Genomic DNA, 21,892 nt, shown 5'->3' on the forward strand with positions numbered 1-21,892 from the left:
TGTGGGTGTTTTCCTGAGCCTACAATGTCAAGCAAAGATTACACTTTTCCACACTAAAGTGATGCAGCAATACATCAAGAATTACCCTATTGCTACCTGGGCTCTTGAAAAACAATCTGAACTTCTTTCAGTCTTGTTCTTCAAATACAGACTGCATTAATAGTAATTTATTTTCTTAACTTTATGTGCTATGTCCTATTAAAAATACTTTAAAATGGAAATGACAAAAAAAGATCCCTAAAGCTTCGTGATACTTTGTCACATCTTCTGAAATGTTAAGAATAATTACTCAAGCCTGTGGCTTTTAGAGAAACACTTGAAATTCTGTAGAACTTCTCTGGCTGAGATTACTTGCATATAATTGGACACATTTTTATTAATTGCAGCTGATCTTTACAGGTGCAAAGACTGTGCAAATCTTTTAAATGCCATTTTTCCTTTGGATTTGTTCTTGCAGCCTTCCATTCAAATTTAAGGACTATCAGAATTACTTCTTCTAAGACTGTGGTGCTTTGGCTGGCAGCTAAGTACCACACAGCTGCTCACTCACTCTCCCCTCCCCCCCCCGGGATGTGGGATAGAACAGGAAGAGCAAAAGCAAAAAAGCTCATGGGTCAAGTTTAAGTAGCGAAGGATACAGGAAGAGGAAAGAAATAAACCAAGTGATGCAAAGGCAATCACTCACCACCTCCCACAGGCAGCCCAATGAGCAGACAGTATTTGAGTAGTGGGTACCTTCCTCAGAGCCCCTCTCCCTCAGTTTTTATTGAGAAGCACGACATTATATGGCACGGAACATCCCTTGGGTCAGTTTAGGTCAGCTGTGCTCACTGTGTTCCCTTTCCACTTCTCGTGCATCCCCCACACCTGAGACACTGGAACAGGTTGCCCAGGGAAGCTGTGGATACCTGATCCCTGAAAGTGTTCAAGGCCAGGCTGGATGGGGTTCTGAGCAACCTGGTCTAATGGAAGGTGTCCCTGCCCATGGTACAGGGGTGGGAATGAGATGATCTTTAAAGTCCCTTCCAACTCAAACCATTCTCTGATTAGGAGGAACAGAGCAAGAGAGAATGCCTTGAAACTGTGCACATACTGTTCAGCAATAGCTAAAGTATTGGTGTGTTATCAACAGTCACAAATACAGAACACGGTACTGCCTAAGGGCTTCTATAAGAAACAGCCCAGCCAGATACAGTACAAAGATTTATATATGACTGCAGAATGATAAAAATCACAGAATAACTGTGTTAAGACACTCTTCAATTCAACCCAGACTAGTAATAAAATATTCAAAATACAGAAAATAAATGTAGTCTTCTTTGCAAATAATTACGATATTGTGAATAATGTAGATATTTTTATTTCTTGGAGGTGATTTCCCCATCAAGATGCAAAATTTCTAAACATAATGGTGAAAGAAAATGCGTTATTTATCCACAAGCTAGCTGCACAGGAGCAGCTAGTTAACCACAAAGACTTCTCACTATGTTTGAACACATTTACAAAATAACACATTTAAAGCAAATCTGTATTCCCAGATGTGAACAAAACCTCTTTGAACAACAGTGTTAGGTACAGATCTGAGGTCTATCAAGCATGCAATGGAGTTGAAATGCTTTTTATTAAGGCTTTTATAACATGTTTTTTCTAAAGCAATTATGAATAAAAGCATTAAATTTTGCTTTCTTTATCATGCATTGTCCACATGCTTTGCAGTATGAGAACAACTAAGTTGTCAAGAGTGGAAAGGAAGGTCCTACACAAAGAGCTATACATACAGAACAAGAACACATTATTAGCTTCTCTTTTGGTGGGTTCCTCCCCCTGAAGCACTGTGTGGTGTTACAGTCATGCTGGCATGTAGACCTAACATAATAGCAGGCTAAAGAGAATATTCTTAGAAATCACCAGGCCCTTGATTCTTTTTACTAACTCCGAAGTCAATACACAACAAATAACATTTGTAAATAACTTAAATCTATTCATAATATTAATCAAACAGGCAGCTACCTTTGAAGGTAAAGTTTTGTAACACAAAAGAATAAATGCTTCACTCTAAGGACGAATCAACGACAGATGGTATAGTAGAGAGAGAAGAAAGAAAACAGTTCCTCATTCAGAGACAACAACCCTTTAAAACAAGCTACTAGTAAAATAGAAGTATTTTTTTATTATACCCTACTCAGCAAGAACCAGTGGGGTGGGGTTTTTTGGTTGCTTTTCTTGTGTTGTTATTTTGGATGTTGGTGGGTTTCCCTTTGTGTTCATCATTTGTTTGGGGTTTTTTAATAATGGCCAGTCTTCGCGAGCGAAGATTTGGGAAAGGTCATTAACCCTTCGAGCCTGCGCAGTGGATTTTTTAGGTGAGACACAGCGTGCGCTGAACTGAGCCCACCCTTTAATCCTGAGGTTCATCTGCCGGGGCCGAGCACGCTTGGACAGTGGCAGTGAGGGACTCAGGACGTAGGTTTGTTTAGAGTGACCTTCTCTTAGATGGATTGCCACACAGGGCTGACGAGCTCCATCTGCCCGGGGGGCTGGGAATCGAACCTGGGTCGCAGCGGTGAGAGTCCTGCACCCTAACCACTAGACCACCAGAGGCCCCGGGGTTTTTTAATATTTCCCACATAAATCACCAAGACATCATCCTGCCTGTCTTTAAAGAGAAATCAAGAGTATTTTCAACTGCTTTCTAAGATCATCAATAAAACCTCTGGATGCCTTCTGAGGCTGAGAGTCAAATGCAGTTTACTAGAGATATTACGTTCTGAGTAATACACATAAAATTAGGTCTCTAGGCACTTCATTTGCAAGTAAGATTCTAATTTGGCCATTAATGGCTGCATACGCAACTTTTGGGAACAAAAAATTCAAAAGAAAGTATTTTATTGAAGGGCTGGAAGGGTTGAGAATATTAGTTTTGAAGTTCAATCTTCTTAAGAGCTCTACAGAAAACAAAGAAAAGAATTTAAGAAGAAACTCCCAAAATGTTACCATTTACCATTCTAAAAACATATTTTAGAAAAAGGTAGCTCAGAGGACAGCTTTGATAGGGCAAAGTGCATGCAACACAGTACATAACAACACAGTTATACACATCTAAAGTTCTGCATAGTGATCCTCAAAGTTGAAGAAGCTACTAAAGTATCAAGCTATTTTAACTTGTATATTTACAATTCCACTGAAACTGAGTCATTCAACTTCCTTAGGATAGAGAAATACCCGTCTCCTCTAATTTCATTTTCCTTTGTATAACACAATCAGGGCACAGGGATAGAGTTACATCAAATCAAGTGACTAAATTAGATTACAAGTTGCAGAAAAAGAGGGTTCTTTTCAAAAGCATCCAGAGCACTTAACATTGTTACTTTTTATGGAACACAGTGTACTTTCTGTACTGATCGTATGGTGAAATTTATTTCATCTTCTATTCTGTACATGACTTAAACAAAGAAAATGTGATTCTCTGCACTTCAACAGTAACTGTATGGTTGATGGCAATATATTTAAACTAAATTTTATTCTATGGACAGAAAAAAATCACAGAAACAATTGCTCCCACAACATCTGGGGAAATTATTTATCAAAAGGAATACATGAAATTGGTGCATTAAGTTCACGATTTGAGCAGTTGCACGTGGAAGGCTGATGCAATTACCTGTAACATCAGCTCACAGTCATCTCTTCCAACAAAAATCATTTCTCGTGGCAGCCTATGTCGGGTGCCTCCACTGCTCACCAAAAACCAGGATGTTAAGCTCATTTTCTGCTTAGCTGATAAATCCCTGGCACAGTTACGTCATCCTGCAGTGAGAAAGAAAGAGAGACAGAGAAATTCATTTTAGTTATTTTTAGCTACAGATTCTGCTCAGCAAACACTGTGAGCAGAATACAAAAAGCCTCTGAAAATACAGCATTCTCAGTAACATGTACCAAATCCAGCAATCACAGGAAGCGACAGGCTTCAGATTTACATACTCTCAGGCTGCTTCATGCAAGTAGGCAAATTTAATTGGTAACCTTCTGCAAAAGGAACAAGCAGCTAGCTAATGCCAAAGTCATATGTCAAGTTGTCAGAAAGCTTTTAGCATTTGACTGCTTATTATCAAGATAATTGCTACATTAATGCTTTACTACCACAATCAATAAACAACGTGGCAAACATTCACAAAATACAGCAACTAACTTGCATCTGTGTCATTACATTTTCCTGTAAAAAAGAACAACCTCATTTGGTTTTAAACTCAAGTCCTCTGTACAGCACCAAATGAAAAATTAAATTAAAGGAACTTGTGCTTCTTATTAACCTCAGATTTTCTCAATAAAACTTACATCTTGGAAATTTAACAGTGCACATCTAGTATTGCAAACAAAGCAGAGGAAAATGAAGAAATCAGAAGTTATCTCGAAGTGACAAATCTGAAAAAAGCACTCCTATAAAACTTCACCTTAATTTTCCAATAAAAAACTCAACACACTATATACTTACACATAAAATAAAATACATAACAAAACAAAAATTGAAAACCAGATAAAATCTTTCATGGAAAACTTCTTCACACAGTATGACCTACTTGAAACTGGACAAAAATATGATTAAAAGCTCTCTTCAGAGTATTTCAATGGCTGATAGTTGGAAAAACTTTGAAGAAGTATTCCAAATGTCTCTTAAAGGAAATGCAAGTCAAAGCAATTATTTCATTCATTCATAACCACTCTGTACTCATTAAAAGAAAGGCCAAGGAAGATCAAAAGCAACCAGCCTAGATTTCTTGCAGTACCAAAGAGTTGGCATTTCTCTTCTCTTTTATTTATATGTCATTTAGTGAATTTATGCAAGGTTAGCAAATGTACCATAAGTAGACATAAGCCTGCAGTGGACTTGAGCATAATCTGTATAACAAGAATTCAGCGAGGTCCCCAAAATCGAGACTAACATGGAAGCAGTGTCTACGATGACACTGTTGTGTTAGACAAACTACAACCAAGAAGAGACGCCACAAGTTACTAAAACTTATAAAAAGGACTGAGTTAAGTCAAAACTGCATGTGAAATGACAAAGCAGATATTTACAAAACAGTGAGTCAAAAGCACACCATGGTAGGTGCTAAAATGTACCAGCAGAGCTGTCAACAGAATTAAAAAAAAATATTGCAATTCACATAGAAGAATTTAGAATGATTTAATGTGCTAAAGAGTTACTTAATAAAAAAGTAAATACGCATTGCAATGGTGTTCCCTTCTATAATGATACCTATGATAGGATTATCTTTCCACAACTGTATCACAACACAGTCTTCAAGTGAAACTTATGTCTACTTATTGTTATCCAACTCAACTCAGGAAGTGATATAGCATCTCTGAAATACTTTATTCCTTGAAACTATAAAGATTAAAAATTACATCTACAATAAGAACTTGCTGAAATAAAATTTAAAGAGATCTAGTTATCAAATAAGTGTTTTAATAATTAAAAGTGTATTCGGCACCTTTGAAGGAATTAATATTTGTATTTTTAATTTTATCTAGTTTAAAACAAGAAGATAAACTGGGTCAATCATATGACATTTTTCCATTTCCTTTAAGAAAGGAAAAGGAAGTATCAAAAATGGCCAGCCTAGGTTCCAGCTTTTAACAAGTAAATTAAACGGATGTTTGACAGCAAGCATGCTGTTCAATATCAAAGCTCCTCACTATGTTTATATTTGACTACCTTTTAAAATCTCCCATCTGTTTATCATAACAACATTTGCACCATTTAGCCTTCCTGCTCTAATTGGAATTTCATATGAAAACCTCCAAGAAGATATAAATAAATTAGAAAACTAGAAAAATTTCTTAGTCAAAGACTATGTTTTAGTTTACACAGGTAGACTGTCTATAAAGGAGAAAAACTATTTTTATTTATAAAACAGACAAGTAGGTCAATAACTAGAGCTAGGGAAAAAAACTCCAAACCCAAACTTCCCACAAATGATAAAGCCTGACAACAAACAGAGTAAATTAAGCTATCCGAAATAATTTTAAAAAATGTATTATACAGAGCAATCATTGCCACACAGCTTGGCAGCACATTTGTAGTTGAAAGCCCATCACCATTTCTATCGAACTTAATAATGTTGTTCTTTTCAAACAGTGCTGTCTCAACTGCGATGAACCATCAACCCAGATACATATTTTATTTTAAAGTATACTTTAGAATAAACCAATGCCATTGATCAAAGCTATGCTGAAATCTGCATAGCAAAACTGGCTGAAAACAGGGTACAGTAGCAACAGTTGCTCAATATCAGAACAAAAAAAGTGCATTAAAAATTGGTACATGAAAGTGCACACTTATGAGTTATATAGACAGTATACGGAGAAGTACATGGCACCCCAAAAACTTAATGGAAGCTTACAGTATTTTGAATATACTACTGTGTTAAGTACTCCAGCTGTAGTAGTCTGAACAATACAAAGATGAAAGATGCTTCACTGTTTAGGAGATACAAAATGAAATTACTAAATGACAGATGCAAAATCATCAGAAGAAGTGGCTCTTTCCACAGTGCTAATTTATGTCATGATAATTCTTCCAGTGAAATGTTACGGATACTAAAAGGTTACACAGGGTTCAAAAAGCAATTTTTTTCTTCCATGAGTGTTCATTATTATGCCTGGTAAATGCACTGACCCCACTAATAGCTCAGGAAGACCATGTGCTGTGTATTTTGAGAGGCTGGGAATATGCTCTAGTGAGGTTTCACTATCATCCCACTAAATAACCTCTCTTCCTTACCTACCCTTTGTTTATGCATAATGGGATACTGCGGATACTGTCCCAGATGGACTTGTCTTACTCCACTACAGACTACAGTTTTCAGAGGAAGTATTTACCGAAAATATTTCTACCCTGGAAAAAGTGAATTTTAAATGTTTTATTGGAGCATTTTGTTTTACTAGTCTTTCCTAAAATGTCAGTATTGTCTGGTAATCTTTAAGTAAACTAGAAAATATTTCATCAAGACTCAATCATTCAAAGCAATACTCCATTCTAGATACCTGGAACTTATTTGCTGAGACATCTATTGCAGCTGCAAAGTATTTCTGTAGAAAAAACAGCATTTTATAGTGAAGGACTAAGGATTTCAAAAGGCAGTAACCAGCATGTAAGAATGTGGGTAATAAGTCATTTGAAGCAGATGATGCAGCAAGAGGAAAATTGGCTGCATCATCCCTGTAAATATAATTCACGCCTAAGAACTGAGGCCCTGCATTATGTGGCCAAAAGATGGGTGTAACCAATTTCAAATGTTCAGAGAAACACTGTCAAGATTATAGTTTTGATACAGTCATGTTATTGTAAATACAAGTCCTTAATAATCTCACATTTGAGTAATCTACAGTTTACATTTTTTTATTTGCCTGTAACTGAAAATAGTTCCAACTAAACTATTAGCAAATACTGAGGATCCAGGCCTAGAAAGAAACAAAAACCTAAGCTTAAAATTTATATTAAATGTAATATATGTCTGAAATTCCAACTTTTAAGCACTGCAGTCCTCCAAATAAAGGCTGAAAATAGTCTTATTTTAATGGTACACAATTATCCTATTACTGTAATAATAATAATAATAATAATAATAATAATAATAATAATAATAATAATGGCCAGTCTTCGCGAGCGAAGATTTGGGAAAGGTCATTAACCCTTCGAGCCTGCGCAGTGGATTTTTTAGGAGGTGAGACACAGCGTGCGCTGAACTGAGCCCACCCTTTAATCCTGAGGTTCATCTGCCGGGGCAAAGCAAACTTGGACAGTGGCAGTGAGGTCCCCAGGACGTAGGTTTGTTTAGAGTGACCTTCTCTTAGATGGATTGCCTTACAGGGCTGACGAGCTCCATCTGCCCGGGGGGCTGGGAATCGAACCCAGGTCGCAGCGGTGAGAGTCCTGCACCCTAACCACTAGACCACCAGCGGCCCCCTCCTATTACTGTACAACAAATATTAATAACATTAAAAAAAAGCCCTGCATCAAGCTGACACACAACAGTGACAAAGCTGGAAGTCCTATGTTTCCCATTATTTGCCCTTTTAAGTTCCTGTTTCCAGCCGCCACAATATTTGCTAAACTTTAGTTTATCTTCTCATACAATTGCCTAGTGTATTTGGGGAAATTTCTGAAGAAATGACTCAAACATTTCTAGAACAAGGTTAGAGTAAAATATTCCATGTTGCTACCTTTAAAAAACATTAGCAGTACCTCATGTATGTAAATTGGTAATTGAAATGTGGCAGGAGGCCTTAGTATCAATGTGTACCTTGTACTATTGCTCTTGCACAAATCTATCGAAATGCAGACAAGCAACAGGCTTTGGAAAGCTTTCCATGTGTGTATCAGTTCACCAAGGACAGATGTAAATTCTCTCAATATATCTGCCTACATAGAGGTAGTTGAACAAAATTTTGCAGCATGCTGTTTTTAAACATAGTGCCAGTTAGACCCAAAAATAGGGCATCTTTCCCCACCACTCCCAATTCATCTGCTGTTGAACACAAACATGAGAATAGAAGACCCAGAAGAAGAAAACAGCAACACATCTGACAAGACACTTGAGCTGGAGTTAGGCAGACTCTGGAATGAGGAATCAAGAAAGGTAAATGTCAGATGTAAGCCATGACAAGGGAGAAATCAGAATCGACAGCACTAATGGAGCCAGTAATGACTGGAGGAGACCTGAAGTTGAAACAGGTAATCAAAGAAATGCTGTCAGCAAACACCTCCCCCTGGAAAAGTGCCTACCATGACTCCTTTACTGATTATTGAATGTAATAAAATATACCCATGCCAGCAGTTCTAATTTTGACTGAAATAGAGAAATCTTTGCCAAAGGAAGAAAAGACCAATCTGAAAGTAACTTCAACCCTGAGAAGATTACTGTATCCATATAATTGATATTAAAAAGTAATTTATAAATATAATTGATTTCAACCTAGGAAATTCTAAGTGGAACACAGCACAATATTGTCTACTCTAGAAAACACTCTGAAGTGGGGTAGTATCACAAAGTGTTCCATGTGCAATCATAACTAACCTACTTACATGCATTAGAAAATAACCTTTAACTACATCACCACATATTTTAATCAGGACTCTATCGTACTCAGGTTAAAACAAAGACCTTAACAGTCAGTTAATCAGTGTGGTTTTTTTTCCTCTCTTCATCAATTGATTAGCCTGTGTCTTATTTACTGCACATCACTAAAAACCTTTTGTAATTATTAACTTCCTACTGACTTCATCTGCCATGCTCATCACCACCACATGAGAAATTCATTAACATTTACAGTAAAATCTCCACAAGTAGCTGTACCGAGGGTTTTATATAAATGGGGAACTGTAGAGAGCACATTTTAACACTAAAGTATCCTAGTCTTGAATATTTAAGTTCCAAAACCATCAGCATTTCATCTTAAAGTACCTAGTTTTACACAACACTACCGGTGTTCAAATGGTCTCATTTATTTCTGGTACAACTCTGAACACCTAATTCTTTTGCAAGTAAGGTTAGACACATGTAGAGTGGCTAGAAAATTAAAACCACTTTTCCAGTGTAAGGGTAGATGGCTCCTCTGCCATCATATGACTATAAATACAAGAAAATAAGTCATGATCTAGGATAGCTTCTAAATGTTTAGCCATTAAACTATCCTTGGTGTTTTCACAATTCTCTGATCCTTTCACTGATCACATTGCTTTCAGCCCAGAAAGGGAGACAGGGGGCTCCACAGACAACAGTGGAGGAACTCTCACCAATTCCTATGGCTAGTACATCAAGTGAATTCATTAATAAAGAGAATATTTGTGCAGGGTAAAAAACCACCCCCACCCCCTCCCAAAAAAATGTACAGGGCTGAAAAACCTTTTATTGGGAGCTGGAATTCAATCTACATAAGCCATACTTCATGCCACAGTAGTGTGCAATGTTGCTCCCCAAAACCCTTACATAAAAAAACACCCATCTAAATTTAAATTGTTTAGCTTAATGATCAATAAAAATATTTCTGGAAGAATTTATGGATCTTTTGTACACAGTCACAATGTACTTCACAAGCCGAAACAAGAAAAGCTACCGTGTTGGCCATTGCTTGCCAAGCGACATGGGATACAGCTATAAAAGTATAGCACAGTGAAAAGACACCACCTGAAGTAATGTTTTGGTTGAGTGAAGTTGTATCAAGTTGTCAAGGGACAATATTTTTCTCTCTGAGGCTTGGTTAATGTCACAACATAATCCATGGTTAGTGTCATAACAACATCCACAAAGGTAAATCAACATATTCCTTCAAAAGGTTGTTTAAAAAAAAAAAAGTTAAAGGAAGCATAAGTAAGGTAAATTATGCTTAAAACCATTAAAACTCTTCATCAATATGAGAAGATGATCTCACGTACTTAGGAAAAATGACAAATACGATTCTAGATTTTCAGCAATTGTACAACAAGCCAGAATTGTTATTTTCAAATATTTAACTGACTGGAAAATTCACTCGATCACATCCCTATAGAAACATTCAAATGGTATATACAGGCCTGAACAAGGAGCTGTTTCCATTTACACTGACATAAAGAAATACTGATATTAGTTATAAACTTCATTAAAATTTTATGCAATTATTTGAGAGCCTACACTGACACAACAGAGTAGAACTGAATAGCCAGCATGCAAATAGGTAAAGTGGAAGAAAACAGGTAACCCAAGTGAAAGAAAATTCAATTTAACTTCCTTGCTCAAATAGGGAAGAAGAGTACAATCAGGATGACTGTCCTTATCACTAAACCAAAACATCTCACAAAAATCTCAGTTGCCCTTAGTCTGTTGGCTTCTCTTCTAAACTTACTACGGTTTAGCTGACTGGGCAACTGAATGACAGCCTTAGGTATTCATTCTGCTCCTGAAGTATTTGACCTGTTCCACCTTAGTTGAAATATCCAAATTTGCCCACAATTTCTTGAAAAACAGATAAGAAAATCATACTGAAGCCTTATACGGCGTTTAAAGTGTCATTTTCAGTGTACACTGAAAGATGTAGCCATGACTACAGTCTACAGAGAAAGGGAACCACTGAGGGCAAAGAAACCTTCTTATAAACTACTCTTGCACTTAACTCTGCAAAACCATTCTCTTCTACCTTCTTTGCCACTCCATGCTTTTAGTCTTTTTGTTGTTGTTGTTGTACCTAGAGATGGAGGAGGAAAAAACGTAAAATAAGAATATGTAAATTTCCTTGAATCTTAGTCTGAAAAATCACCTTTTGTTTCCAGAGAGGAAAAACTGCTCACTTGCAATGTCTGCTAAATCCAGTATTATAATAGGATTTTTTTAAAAGCTATTTCAAGCTTGAGAAGAAGAAAAAAATACATATTATTCAGCAGATGAGAAACAAAAAACAGAGTAAAAAATTGCCTTTATAAAGCATCAGGAGATCAAGCTAAGTCATGCCCCTTGCTTCTTTTAGTACACATCCTACATAGGTAGATAAGCACATTACCTATACTGACTACCATAAAAGACTAACTAAAACAACAAGAGTTGCAGAGTTGTACCAAATCAATAAAGCAACAGCAGTGTATTTCTCAGGCAGTCTGTGGCTAGGAGAAAAAGCGTGAGGGGAAAAAACCCTCAAAAATCCAAACTAAAAAAAAGGCAGGAAAGAGACACACAGCCACACCTTCTGCTTTACAGTGGTGCAACTGGAGGGTACAGTCTGTCCATCTGGCCCCAGGATCAGATTATCACAGTAGACTCCTCAGCATCATTTGAGGGAAGAATCATTTATTCCTTATATTTTAATTACAATAAAATTGTAATTAAAAATAATAATAATGTAATTAAAATAAAATCCTTCTAGCTGTGAACACTACTAAGGATAGAGAGATATTTTCCTCCTGCATTCAAGGAAATTAAAATCTCTACAGAAGGGACCCAGATACTCTTCTTGCCCTACAGGTCACCCCATACGTCTGATGGAATAAGGACAAGAGAGCAGCTCAGGAGGCAGTTGCCCTCTGTCAGGCAGCAAATCTGTCCTGTAATGGTGCTGCAGCTCTGGAGCTGCACAAGCATCCTCTCCCTCTGGTCCAGGTCAGAATTAGATCCACGTCTATTTTATTGCTGTGACACACAGGAATAGCTGTCAGAACAGCCACTGAAATAGACTCCTTTTTCTGCCAACAGTGCAGCTGCACTGGAAGTTGCTTTGGGGTTCTGATTTTTAGGGACAATGACTTAAGAAACCTTATCCTACTGTTTTTGATGTAATAATGACTATAAAAAAAAGCCTGAGATCTTGTCCTTTGCTATTATATAAATATTGACATACAAATAATGCAAAGAAAGGTACAAAAAATAAGGCTTACTTGATGGCTATCAATCATTTGAGTGCCACAGTATGCAAAAAGATACAGTCCACTGACTATTATCTGCTGCTGTTATTTCATGTGGGCACCAGTGATACAGCCAGGAACAGCCTGAGGAGTATCAAGAAGGATCACCAAGCCCTGGGAGCAGTGGTAAGGCACTCAAGCACAGGCAGTTTTTACATCAATCTTCCCAGTTAAAGGGAAGGGTTTGAAAGGGCCAGCTGAATCTGGCAAATCAATAACTGGTGCCACAGCCAGAGGTCTGGCTGCTTAAGACCATGGGACTCCCTTTGAGAAACCTGGTCTGCTAGGGTCCATCTGTCAGAAAAGGAGAAGAACATCTTTGGGCATAGGTTTGCCAAGAAGGTGAAGAAGCCTTTGAACTACAGTTTCCAGGAAGGCATCACAGAGACGTGGTGGGATGGCTTCTCTGACTGGAGTGTTGGAATGGAAGGATATAGGCTCTTTAGGAACAACAGGCAAGGCAGACAAGGAGTCTCAATGACCAGAACAGAGCTCCACCTGGGGATGGATGAGGAGCTGACTAAGAGCTTATGGGTCAGGATTAAACAGAGGGCAGGGTTGACATTTTAGTGGGGATCGGCTACAGGTAGACCAGGAAGACTGTGCAGATGAGGCCTTCTCCAGACAGACAGGAGCGTCCTCACATTCAGAAGCCCTGGTTCTCACCCCAGTATCTGTTTGAGGGATAACACAGCAGGGCATAAGCAATCCAGGAGGTTCCTAGAATGCACTGATGATAACTTCCATCTCCAATTGACAGAGAAGCCAAGAAGAAGAGGTAGTACAGTGGATTTTGTTCTCACCAACAAGGAGGAGCTGGTGGGAAATGTAAAGCTCTAGGACAGTCTTGGCTTCAGGGACTCCATGGAGGAGTTTGAGATCCTTAGAGCAGCAAAAAGGGTGGACAGCAAACTCACTATCCTGGACTTCAGGAGAGCAGACCGTGGCCTCTTCAGGGATCTATTCCTTAGATTACCATAGGATACAGCCCCAAAGAGAAGACAGGCCTAAGGAAGCTCATTAGTATTCAAGGATCGCCTCCTCCAACCTCAGAAGTGATGCATCCCAACAAAGAGGAAGTCAGGCAAAAATGCCAGGAGGTCCGTGGATGAAAAAGAAGTTCCTGGAAAAATTCAAATACAAAAAGGAAGCCTACAGAGGGTTGAAGTGAGGACAAGTAGCCTGGCAGGAATACTGTATGAGCAGCCAGCGATCAGGTTAGGAAAACTAACACCCTGATAGAATAATCTGGGCAGAGATGTCAAGGGCAACAAAAAAAGTTTCTATAGCTATGCTGAGATAAAAGAAAAACTAGAGAAAACTTAGGCACTCTCCAGACAGAAAAAAAGGTTACCTGGGATATGGAGATGGCTGAGGCACTCAACAACTTATTTGCTCATTCTTCACCAGCAAGTGCTCCAGCAACACTGCCCAAGTCACAGAAGACAATGACAGGGACTGGGAGAATGAAGAACCACCTATTGTACGAGAAGATCAGGTTCAGATCTAAAGAACCTGAAGATGCACAAGTCCATTGGATCTGAAGAAAAATATCAGCAAGTCCTGAGGAAGATGGCAGGTGAAGCAGCTAAGCCACTATCCAAAAAAAACCCCACCAAACCAAAACCACTAAAACAGAAACCCCAACCAATCTAAAAGCTATCAAAGAGGAAAAGAACCCAAACACCACAATTCCTAGCAGAAGCTAGGAGATCACATTGTATTAAGAACAGCAGATTGAAACAAAGCCTTTGCCAACTTGACAAAAAATAACATACTGTGTTATCTTTACAGAGAATACTGTTAAACAAGCAAATTCTTAAGACTGATTAGAAAACTTTGCACGAGACTGGTACTGTACTTGAATACAGTCCTACATAGCAATCATAAGCCTTTTTAGTTTTAAGTTATCCTGTTTAAACAGTAAAAGCATACTCTGTTATTGGCCACTAAGATAAAGCCATTAAGACTTTAAAAAATGTTCCTATTTTATCCTTTGGTAACAGACAGTAAGGATATTTTGCATTTATTAAAGAAGCAGACAGCTCATTTAATATTCCTAATCTTTACAACCATAGTCAAAAAATCATTTATCATGAATGTTGTTTTCTGCAGCCTTACTACACTGAACGGCAGTACTTTTCAAAAGCTGCTTTCAATAAACAGCTAAAATAAAGGCTAATGACTGCTTATAAGAGTAGCTTAATTTATGTACAAACAATCAAGTGTTCAATTTTGTCCATGACTTTCATTTAGACTAAGCAATTGCGTAAAAGAAACTATTTTGAAGTTTGCCTATTTGACCATGACCAAAGGAGGTCATCTATCAAGAGATTAACATATCAAGTATGCTAATAAAACAGCACATCTGATAAGTAGCCTTTAGAAATGATCATGGCAAGCAGGCCAAAGAAACCATAACCAAACTGTCTTTGGGAAAAAGCTTCCTGTAATGAAAGCTACAGAAATACTTCCTTCCACCCCCACTCCATATCAGACTATACTACTGCCAAGATAAGCAAACAGGGAAATAAATAAATAAATAAATGCAAATCAAGCATTGCATTCAGGCAGAATGCAACCCTAAAAGAAGGAGTTATCCTGCTCTTACACTTCCTATTCTCACTGCCTCCATCGTGGCACATTCCAAGTGATTTTGTAGGCTGTGCGTGATGAGGAGGTTTTATTTGCATTGGCCAAGTGCTGACCACAGCCCTGAGCACTACTGAAAAGACAAAAAGCACTTTGCAAATACAACTGGACCTCCTAACCTCCCAAGGGTGGTGATTTCACTTTCTGCAAAATTGTGAAATATATGGGGTTTAGTCCATGACTCAAGATTAAATTACATTCAAGGCAATGCAAATTTTTTCTTCCTTAATACAAGGAATTATTTATTTTGTGGGTATGAAGATGAGCAAAGAAAAGCATCTACTGAAGTAATTTTAACATCTATCTTTCCACGTCCAATGCAATTTTACTTCCTGACAGAATACATAAGTACACAGAACATGAAAGTGGAAGTGATAAAGGACAGTTCTTGATATCCATGTTACTGATCTCCACATCCATTCATAGTACTACAGATATACAAATTCAAAAAGGTAGTCAGTAATTATTCTTTGCTACATCTCCACTGTAACATGCAAAACATATTTATCATGCCAATGCAGGCTCCACACAAAATATTTGATACATTCTATCCTTTCCCTTATGGAATGCTTTGGAGCTTTTTACAATTACCCTCAACAGCCAAGTCCGCAGATGTATTTTTCTTGGAAATACACTGAGTTGTTTGTTCCAAGATCAGTAACAAAAGCACTCCAGTAAAAAAAGAAAAGGAAAAAAAAAAAAAAAAGAAAAAAAAGTTGGATGTACTTATTTTACAAATCAACCAAAGGCTCAAAATTTTGCCTTAAAGTTGTAAGAGATGATTGCTCTAGGCAATCTTCACTGTCTGAAGTGCATGCACAAAGCATAAAAATAATATAAAAGCTCACTGAAGCTGTGTCATAATTATGTTGATCTACATGGGTATTCTAAAAGTATTTAATATCAGGACAAGCTTAAAACCAAAATTCTTCAAAAACTTGTATGGTAGCTGTGATATAAAGAGATCAGATTTTTTATTCAGCATTTTTTGAACTCAGACAAAAACATAGGACTTGATTTTTAAGATCTATTCCTCTTCCTTGAGATTCACATAAAAATAGAGTAGAACAAGGTTTAAAATGCCTTACATTTTAATTATTTGTTTGGTTCTTTAATAAGAGCCCAAGTCGTTCAAAAGAAATCTAGTCCTGCAGTTTGGAATAAGGAACTTTAATGTCTGTGTCCTCCCATCTCTTCCCTTCCCATGAAATGAAACTGAAAGGTAACAAATGTAACAGAAACACCTTCTCAATGTATGATCACACGAAAACACCTGCCAAAAGAAAGTATTAAGAATTTGGCAAGACAGAAAGCAGGATAAAGCATTTGCATAAATGACATGAATACCCTTGGTTTTAATGATTAATACTACTTATTGCCAAGATTTTAAGCCAGCCTGTAATTAGTGTCTGGCAAATGGCTTTCCCGCAGAGAAGCTGTTCCACATCTGCTTGTGCTGCCTACTCACTCCTTTCTTGTATGCAGCCAACGAATGGTAATATAGCTACTAGCACTATAAGTCTTAATTCTCTTCTACTATCTCTTCTTTACTAAATGTGATCAAACAGCTTGTGAATTGTCAGTATAAACTTTCAGAATTAACACAGAGTGAATATGCAGCTTGACGTATTTATGCAAGGACTTGTAGATTACAACCCCTCAGCTAAATCACAATGAGAAGCTCTCACTGCTAAGTAAGTAGACTATTTTCACGTGGACCTTTATAAGTTGGTTTAAGAATGACTGGGGATACAAACTTAATTTTGTACTTCAGCGTAAGTTTTGCAGAATGCTACAATAAAAATCTGGTTAACTTCAGAATACTTGGAGACCACCACAAAAGGCTTTTATTAGTATCATATTATATATATTTTTAAAGGCTATTAAACAAATGCAGGAGTGTCTTTCAATAGACAGATATCTCAAATTCACATTGTTCTGTGGGAGGAAATCCATATATATTTTCCTTTGTAAGTTCAATAATTTTGTTGTCTTAAAAAAAAAAATAAAAGGAAGAGATGTGAAAGGGGAGGCTAAATGGGAAGAGCTCCAAACTCTACACACAATTCTCCAGGCACTGAACCAAACATGAGGAAGTGGTATTGTAACCCCATCCACAAAAGGGGAGCAGGTCATCCCTTTTTGCCTGCACTTCAGTGAACAAGTTGGGGGGCTTGGATTTTGATTATTTTAAGAACTACCCACAATTACTACACAAGTTACTCACTTTATGTCTCCAACAAAAAGATGTCACTGGAAACTTAGTTAAGCTCACTCAATAAAAAGCAAAAGGTATATTTAAGCAACACTGACCATGCTGCTGCAATAGAGAAATAACCTTCTGGTTTACCAAAAATATTTTAAATCATTTTGAGATGGAACTAAATATGGACAAAAGCATAAGAAGTTGATTAAGACAGATCATTGCGAGTTCCCTTTTCAAAGGCTGGAACAATGCACATCCTGAGTTCTTTAAATTACTCTGTGTTTCACAGAATCTCAAAATGGGTAAGGTTGGAAGGGACCACAGTGGTCATCTGGTCCAACTTCCCTGCTCAAGCAGGGTCATCCTAGACCACATGGCACAGGACTGTGTCCAGACAGTTCCTGAATATCTCCAGTGAAGGAGACTCCACAACCTCTCTGGGCAATCTGTTCTAGTGAGTGCACAGTAAAAACATTCTTCTTCATGTTAAGGTGGAAGTTCCTGTGCGTCGGGGTTTTTTTAACTGTATTCTCCTTCTACCTCACAGTTAGCAATTAAAGCTCTTACTGAAACCACTTTTAGTTCCCCAAGGAAGTGATGCTTACAGCCTGCTGGCCGACCTGTTCTCACGTTTCCTTTGTGCTCTCTCTGGTCTAGCAGGACGTTCACCACCCAGGTTATTTTTCCCACAGAATATTGCTGGTTCCCAAGCAAGCGCACAAGAGTGAGTACATGTGCACGTTGAGGTTTGGTACAGTTTGGGACACAGGATACATCCATAAGAAACTAGACATTACTTGTTCTCCTGCATATGTTTTTCTCTCCATTTTATCTTAATAGAATTGCTTTACTTTGAATCAAAAGCAAAGCGCTTTCCCAATGCAGGGGAAATTCAGAAGTGGTTTCTTCCCCTTAGCCTTGGATGTACAAGCCATGTACTATTACAAGCTAGAGGAAGGAGAGAGAAAACACAAACATATTCCCTGTACTTGGTCCCCAAGATGAACAGGTTGAGCACCATCCCATCCAGGCACATGAACAGTTTTAACAGTGCATTCTTGTGGCATTGAGAGTATAAACACACAAGCCCCATAATGGATTAAAGAGATGTATCAATAATGGTCCAACTACGCCTGCCAATACTGTCACAAAAGTGGAGCTCTACAGTTAGAAACAGCTGCTCTAGAATGTACCAGAAACTACCAATCTACAATTTTTTTTGCAGACAGAAAGGCAGATGAAAAATGACAGAATACTGAATAATCATGACAAAACAATTATCCTTTATTATTTGTATTTTAATTCTGAGTAGTTACAAAAGCTCTATGAACAACAGAACTCCAAAGACTGGGTTTTATTCAAATTTTATCCTCAACTTCAAAGTGCTTTTCAGATGTTTTTGCAAGTTTGCTGAGAGCAACAAAAAACACATTTTATTTTCAAATTCTCCACAGCTTTTAATATCGGAAAAGTTGATAAAATTCTAGTGTATCCAGAATTTATGATAGTGAAGCAGTCTCTGACCAAGTTTTACTAGCTGAAATGAGGAAGTTGGCAGCTGAATTAAATTTAAAGTCTAAATATAGGAGCGGTATGGGATGTGAAATCCATAGTGTGACATGTCTTCCTTATTAGCAGCTCCTGCATACACACTTGTATTGCAGCAAATCTCAAATAGCCTGCTTTGTGTGAAGTACCTTGTGTTCCCTGCATGTGCCACACAGCAGGAGTTACTTTGCAAAGTTAATACGTTACAACACTTATACACAGACTACCCTGTCATAAGTTGCATGCATGTCCAGAACTTCACTGTATTGATTTATTCTCAACCTTAGTGTTGAAGACTCAACTGACAGGCAAATGAGCAGTTTTAAGCCTCATCATATAAATGCTAAAGTGAAGAAGCTGCATTTCCACATCAGCCAAAGCCAGTTTCTCTGCTGTCAGAATCCCAAACCTCTTGCACTGCCCCCGCCACAAAGTCATGACTCCTCCCTTTGCCTTGGCTGCAGGACACACGTGGCTGTGCAGCTGAGCGGGGCTATTTCAGTGTTCAACTAGTGACAGAATAACTCTTGTACTCTTCTCCACTCCCATAAACAAATGAATGGTGCCCAGAAGCTACACAGCTATCTAGCACCAAAATAAAAGGCTGTGCAGTTAGGGGTGGGAGAAAAGGGAAGAACAGGACAGGACCAGGCAAGCAGCCAGTTCTGCTTAGGCTGCTACAAGAACACACAGCAATTATACCAAATCCATCTAAGTCTTACAGGGCTTCTTATATTTAGACAAGTCTACAGTAACTGTAAGGACTACTAATATAGAATCACAGAATGGTTTGGGTTGGAGGGGACCTTAATGACAATCTAGTTCCAATCCTGCTGCCATGGACAGGGACACCTTCCACATTGCTCAGGGGCACATCCAGCCTGGTCTTGAACACTTCCAGGGATAGGGCATCCACAACTTCTCTGGGCAACCTCTTTCAGTGCTTCACCACAATTATTATTCAAATATAAAGTAGTTTTTCATATTTATCCATTACAGACTAAAACTATATATTTCGTAAAAAGTTTCAGTGTGTATTTTTATTCTGTTTTTCACTTGCCTCGACTGTGTTTTATAGCACACCCCAATCCAATGATCTAATCTTTAGCCCCTCCCTTCATGATGCATTAATGCAGTCTGTCTTCTATATCTGATTTAGATTAGTGACCCCAAATGTAAACAAGTATCTTAAATAGAAAGAAAGGAAGAATTCCTATGGAAATAACTATACAAATAAAACAATACACAGACATTATTGAATAATTTTTTTTGGTCAATGGCATCGTCCCTCAAAAACCACAGTAGACAAAAATAGCAAAGCATAATGCTTTTCTTGGTTTTGGAGTGAAACTGCACCAAAGGAAAGACTCACAAAATCCAGGAACTCAAGGATCTTAATCTTCTAAAACTAGTCTCTTCCCATAGTGCTGTTTGAACTAATTTTATTAATTGTACTAAAAAATAACATTACGGTTTATTTTGGGAGGTTTTGTTTGTTTTTTTACTAAATTAAAGGTTTCTATTTGCCTCAACTGGACAAGGAATGACTCAGGACTTCCTGGTTCATTCTCATGTCTTAATGGGTCAACTTTTTTTTTACTGACACCATACAAAAGACTTTACTATATGCTCTAAGCTGCCCAGATAACAACAAAAAGAATTCATCTTGTCAGACATTTAAGTAAATACCCAGTAATATTAATGAAACCAACTGAAAATGGCTGTTGTGTGGAGTACATAAATAAGGTAAGTAAAATTTGAGATCATAAAAGCAACAACAGAAACTACAGCAAAAAAAAACTCCTCACTTCTTAACAAACTAGAACTCAAAGCATGATGAAAAAAAAATCTTATAAACATTTCAACTATGTGCAGGTTTGAAAGGTGATTGCTGGATAATTTAGTTCTTAGTTCTGCTACAAATGCTGACCTCCTCAAAGCAAGTAACCAGGCAGCACTCTGAAACAATCTACATGCAATGACAATCCTCCAAGAGTTCAACACAAACCAAATTCTGGAGTATCAGTCTGCTCTAAGGGGGAAGTTGACTGTTGCTATTTGCAGCTTCAACAACACAACACCTAACACGTTTAACTTTGACAGCTGAAGGTGCCAGAAAGTATGCTAAAGAAAATGCAATCAGGCCACAAAAATGGAGAAAAGCAAAGGGATGTGTTTGTTTAAGGAATGGTAAAAAAAATACACATCCAGTATGCCAGCTAATTATCTGTGATTTAGAAGTTGCAAACACTGGAGAAAGAAATCTTTTAGGAAATAAAAAAGACAGTATTGGTTAATGATAAGCAATAAACTTCCTACAGCAAGCTAAAGAATATAATTATATATAGAATTATATTGGGTCTTGCATTGTTATGTATAAACAGATCCTGTCATACACACAAGTCACCTGTAATATCTCAAGATCCACTGACTGCACTGAGACCTGGGGCAGCCAGAAATTTACCCATACTTAAGGAAGTCAAAAATAAAATTCTGAATGAGAAAAAGAGACAATGAAACAAACGGTACAAAGATTCAGCACAAATTGGCAAAGCATGATTAATGAAAACAGCAATGTTTTCTGCAGCGGCTACCTTTTTTCAAATATTGTTACTGCCAAACTTAGAAAAAAAAAATTTGTGATATCTCTGGACTTTCAAGTGATTGACTCATTCTATGTCCAAGCTTAAGTTCAGCCTGATATTTTTTTTGTGTAAATGTAGTTTTCCATTGCTCACTCTTGGTGTTCTTTTTTTCAGTTTTGTTTTGGGAAGAGTTTTCTTTTAAATATTTACTCTTTTTTGCAATACTCCTACTGACTACATCCAACTACTCCTTTTCACTAATTCCAGCATTGTGCCAGCAACATTATCTTTCTTACTGTTCTCCAACTAGGATGAAAACTGAAGAGAACAAAGCCACACAGTACTGTTTACAAAAGAAGAAAAAAATGTTAAAAAAAAAAAAGCATGTTCATCAGAAGCCTCTCTGCAGCTCCCCACAAAAGAAGTGGAGACAATTCCCTGTATCAGGAATCTGTTTTCAACAGATGAAAAATG

General features: G+C 37.5%; 1 protein-coding gene across 12 annotated transcripts in view; it reads right to left on the bottom strand.

Moving 5' to 3' along the window:
- CEP170 (centrosomal protein 170) overlaps positions 1–21,892 on the bottom strand; it is a 100,481-nt gene that overhangs the window by 71,693 nt on the left and 6,896 nt on the right. For 11 of the 12 annotated variants that reach the window (XM_017806764.1, XM_017806766.1, XM_017806762.1 and 8 more), the window contains exon 2: positions 3,659–3,804. In XM_017806764.1, coding sequence (XP_017662253.1) covers positions 3,659–3,763 — 105 coding nt within the window. In that variant the 5' untranslated portion in view covers positions 3,764–3,804. Of the gene's footprint in view, positions 1–3,658; positions 3,805–11,172; positions 11,221–21,892 lie in introns of all 12 variants that reach the window. The other variant, XM_017806754.1, reaches the window with a different exon arrangement.

Source organism: Lepidothrix coronata, unplaced genomic scaffold (assembly GCF_001604755.1).
Source record: "Lepidothrix coronata isolate B3197 unplaced genomic scaffold, Lepidothrix_coronata-1.0 Scaffold16, whole genome shotgun sequence".
Lineage (NCBI taxonomy): Eukaryota > Metazoa > Chordata > Aves > Passeriformes > Pipridae > Lepidothrix > Lepidothrix coronata.